General features: G+C 36.0%; 1 protein-coding gene across 1 annotated transcript in view; it reads right to left on the reverse strand.

The window, feature by feature from the left end:
* Nucleotides 1-1,275, reverse strand: part of pcm1 (pericentriolar material 1) — a 152,121-nt gene that overhangs the window by 68,603 nt on the left and 82,243 nt on the right. The window contains exon 19 of the mRNA XM_048598181.1: nucleotides 819-964. Coding sequence (XP_048454138.1) covers nucleotides 819-964 — 146 coding nt within the window. The remainder of the gene's footprint in view (nucleotides 1-818; nucleotides 965-1,275) is intronic.

Genomic DNA, 1,275 nt, shown 5'->3' on the forward strand with positions numbered 1-1,275 from the left:
TGAACTACAGTGCTAACTGGTGAAGCATCATGATTTCAAAATTCTGGATCTTGTTTGCAAATCCTTCCATGGCTCACCACTCTGAACCCCAGAAGCCTCGAAGATACCTGTGTTCCTCTAATGCCAACTTTTAATAATTTTAGATTTTAATAATTTCACTACTGCTGGCAATGTCTTCTGTTGTCTTATACACAAGATCTGGGATAACTTCCCTACAACTCTCTACCTCACTTTCTTCCTCTTAGACATTCCTTCAAACCTACCTCTTTGACAAAGGTTTTGGGCATCTAATATGGCCTGGTGTCATTTCATTATGCTCCCAGAAAATTTTATTACATTACAGGCAATTTATAAATCTAAGTATTTGTTGGTGTTGTGCCCAATCTTATTTTTTAAACCTTTACTAAGATTTAACCTTTACGAAGTGGCCTAGGCCACTTTGTAGGTCATTAAGACGCAACTATATAAATATGTAATGCAGTCACTTGCAGGCCAGACCAAGCAAATGTATTTCAGTGAATGGTAGTGGTGAATCAGTGACTTACTTTGATTATTATTCAGAGCTTATATGCCAATTCTCAAATTACCAGGACTCATACTCTGAACTGATAATGCATCAACCATGCCACTGTACCAATAGAATAACCCAAAACCGAAAAGTCATTCACAAAAATTTTTAGGTCAGCAGAACTTCAATTTATCACAATTTTTTTTTTTACTATTTCATGTCTAAGTTAAATTCTCACTATTCCTTTTCAGTAAGCATTGACTTCAATATGTAGTACTTGCAAATAATTTAATTTTGAGCATCTACATACCTTTGCACGTGGTTCTGTTGCCATGCCAACTGCGTGTAACATTGGTTTAACTGGTGCATAATGATATGTACCTGTGGTGATCCAACATTGCTCGGCATGACACTGTAAGGACCAGTGAGGAATGTCTGCAGGAGACACGAAAGTGCCTATGTGGAAGTAAAAAGCTCATTTATCAGTACACCAAATAATACATAGTTAAATTTCAGCAAAGTATACTTCCTAAAGAAAAACAGGCTTCTGCAATCTAGGCATGTTTGAGACATCTCAAGTTCTATTTGGAGAGCATCTATTTCAAAAAGACACACAACACAAAATCTTCAAAGGAAATCGTCAGGCAAAAAAGATTATAGCATGGAAGAAAATAACTGATAACGGAATGAGAAATTTCAAGTATTTTGCCTATGTGCCTACAAATGCCTCTCTGTTGGTTTAAAAAAATACATTTATCCTAGATTGC

The sequence above is a fragment of the Rhincodon typus genome, chromosome 1 (assembly GCF_021869965.1).
Source record: "Rhincodon typus isolate 14 chromosome 1, sRhiTyp1.1, whole genome shotgun sequence".
NCBI classification, from domain to species: domain Eukaryota; kingdom Metazoa; phylum Chordata; class Chondrichthyes; order Orectolobiformes; family Rhincodontidae; genus Rhincodon; species Rhincodon typus.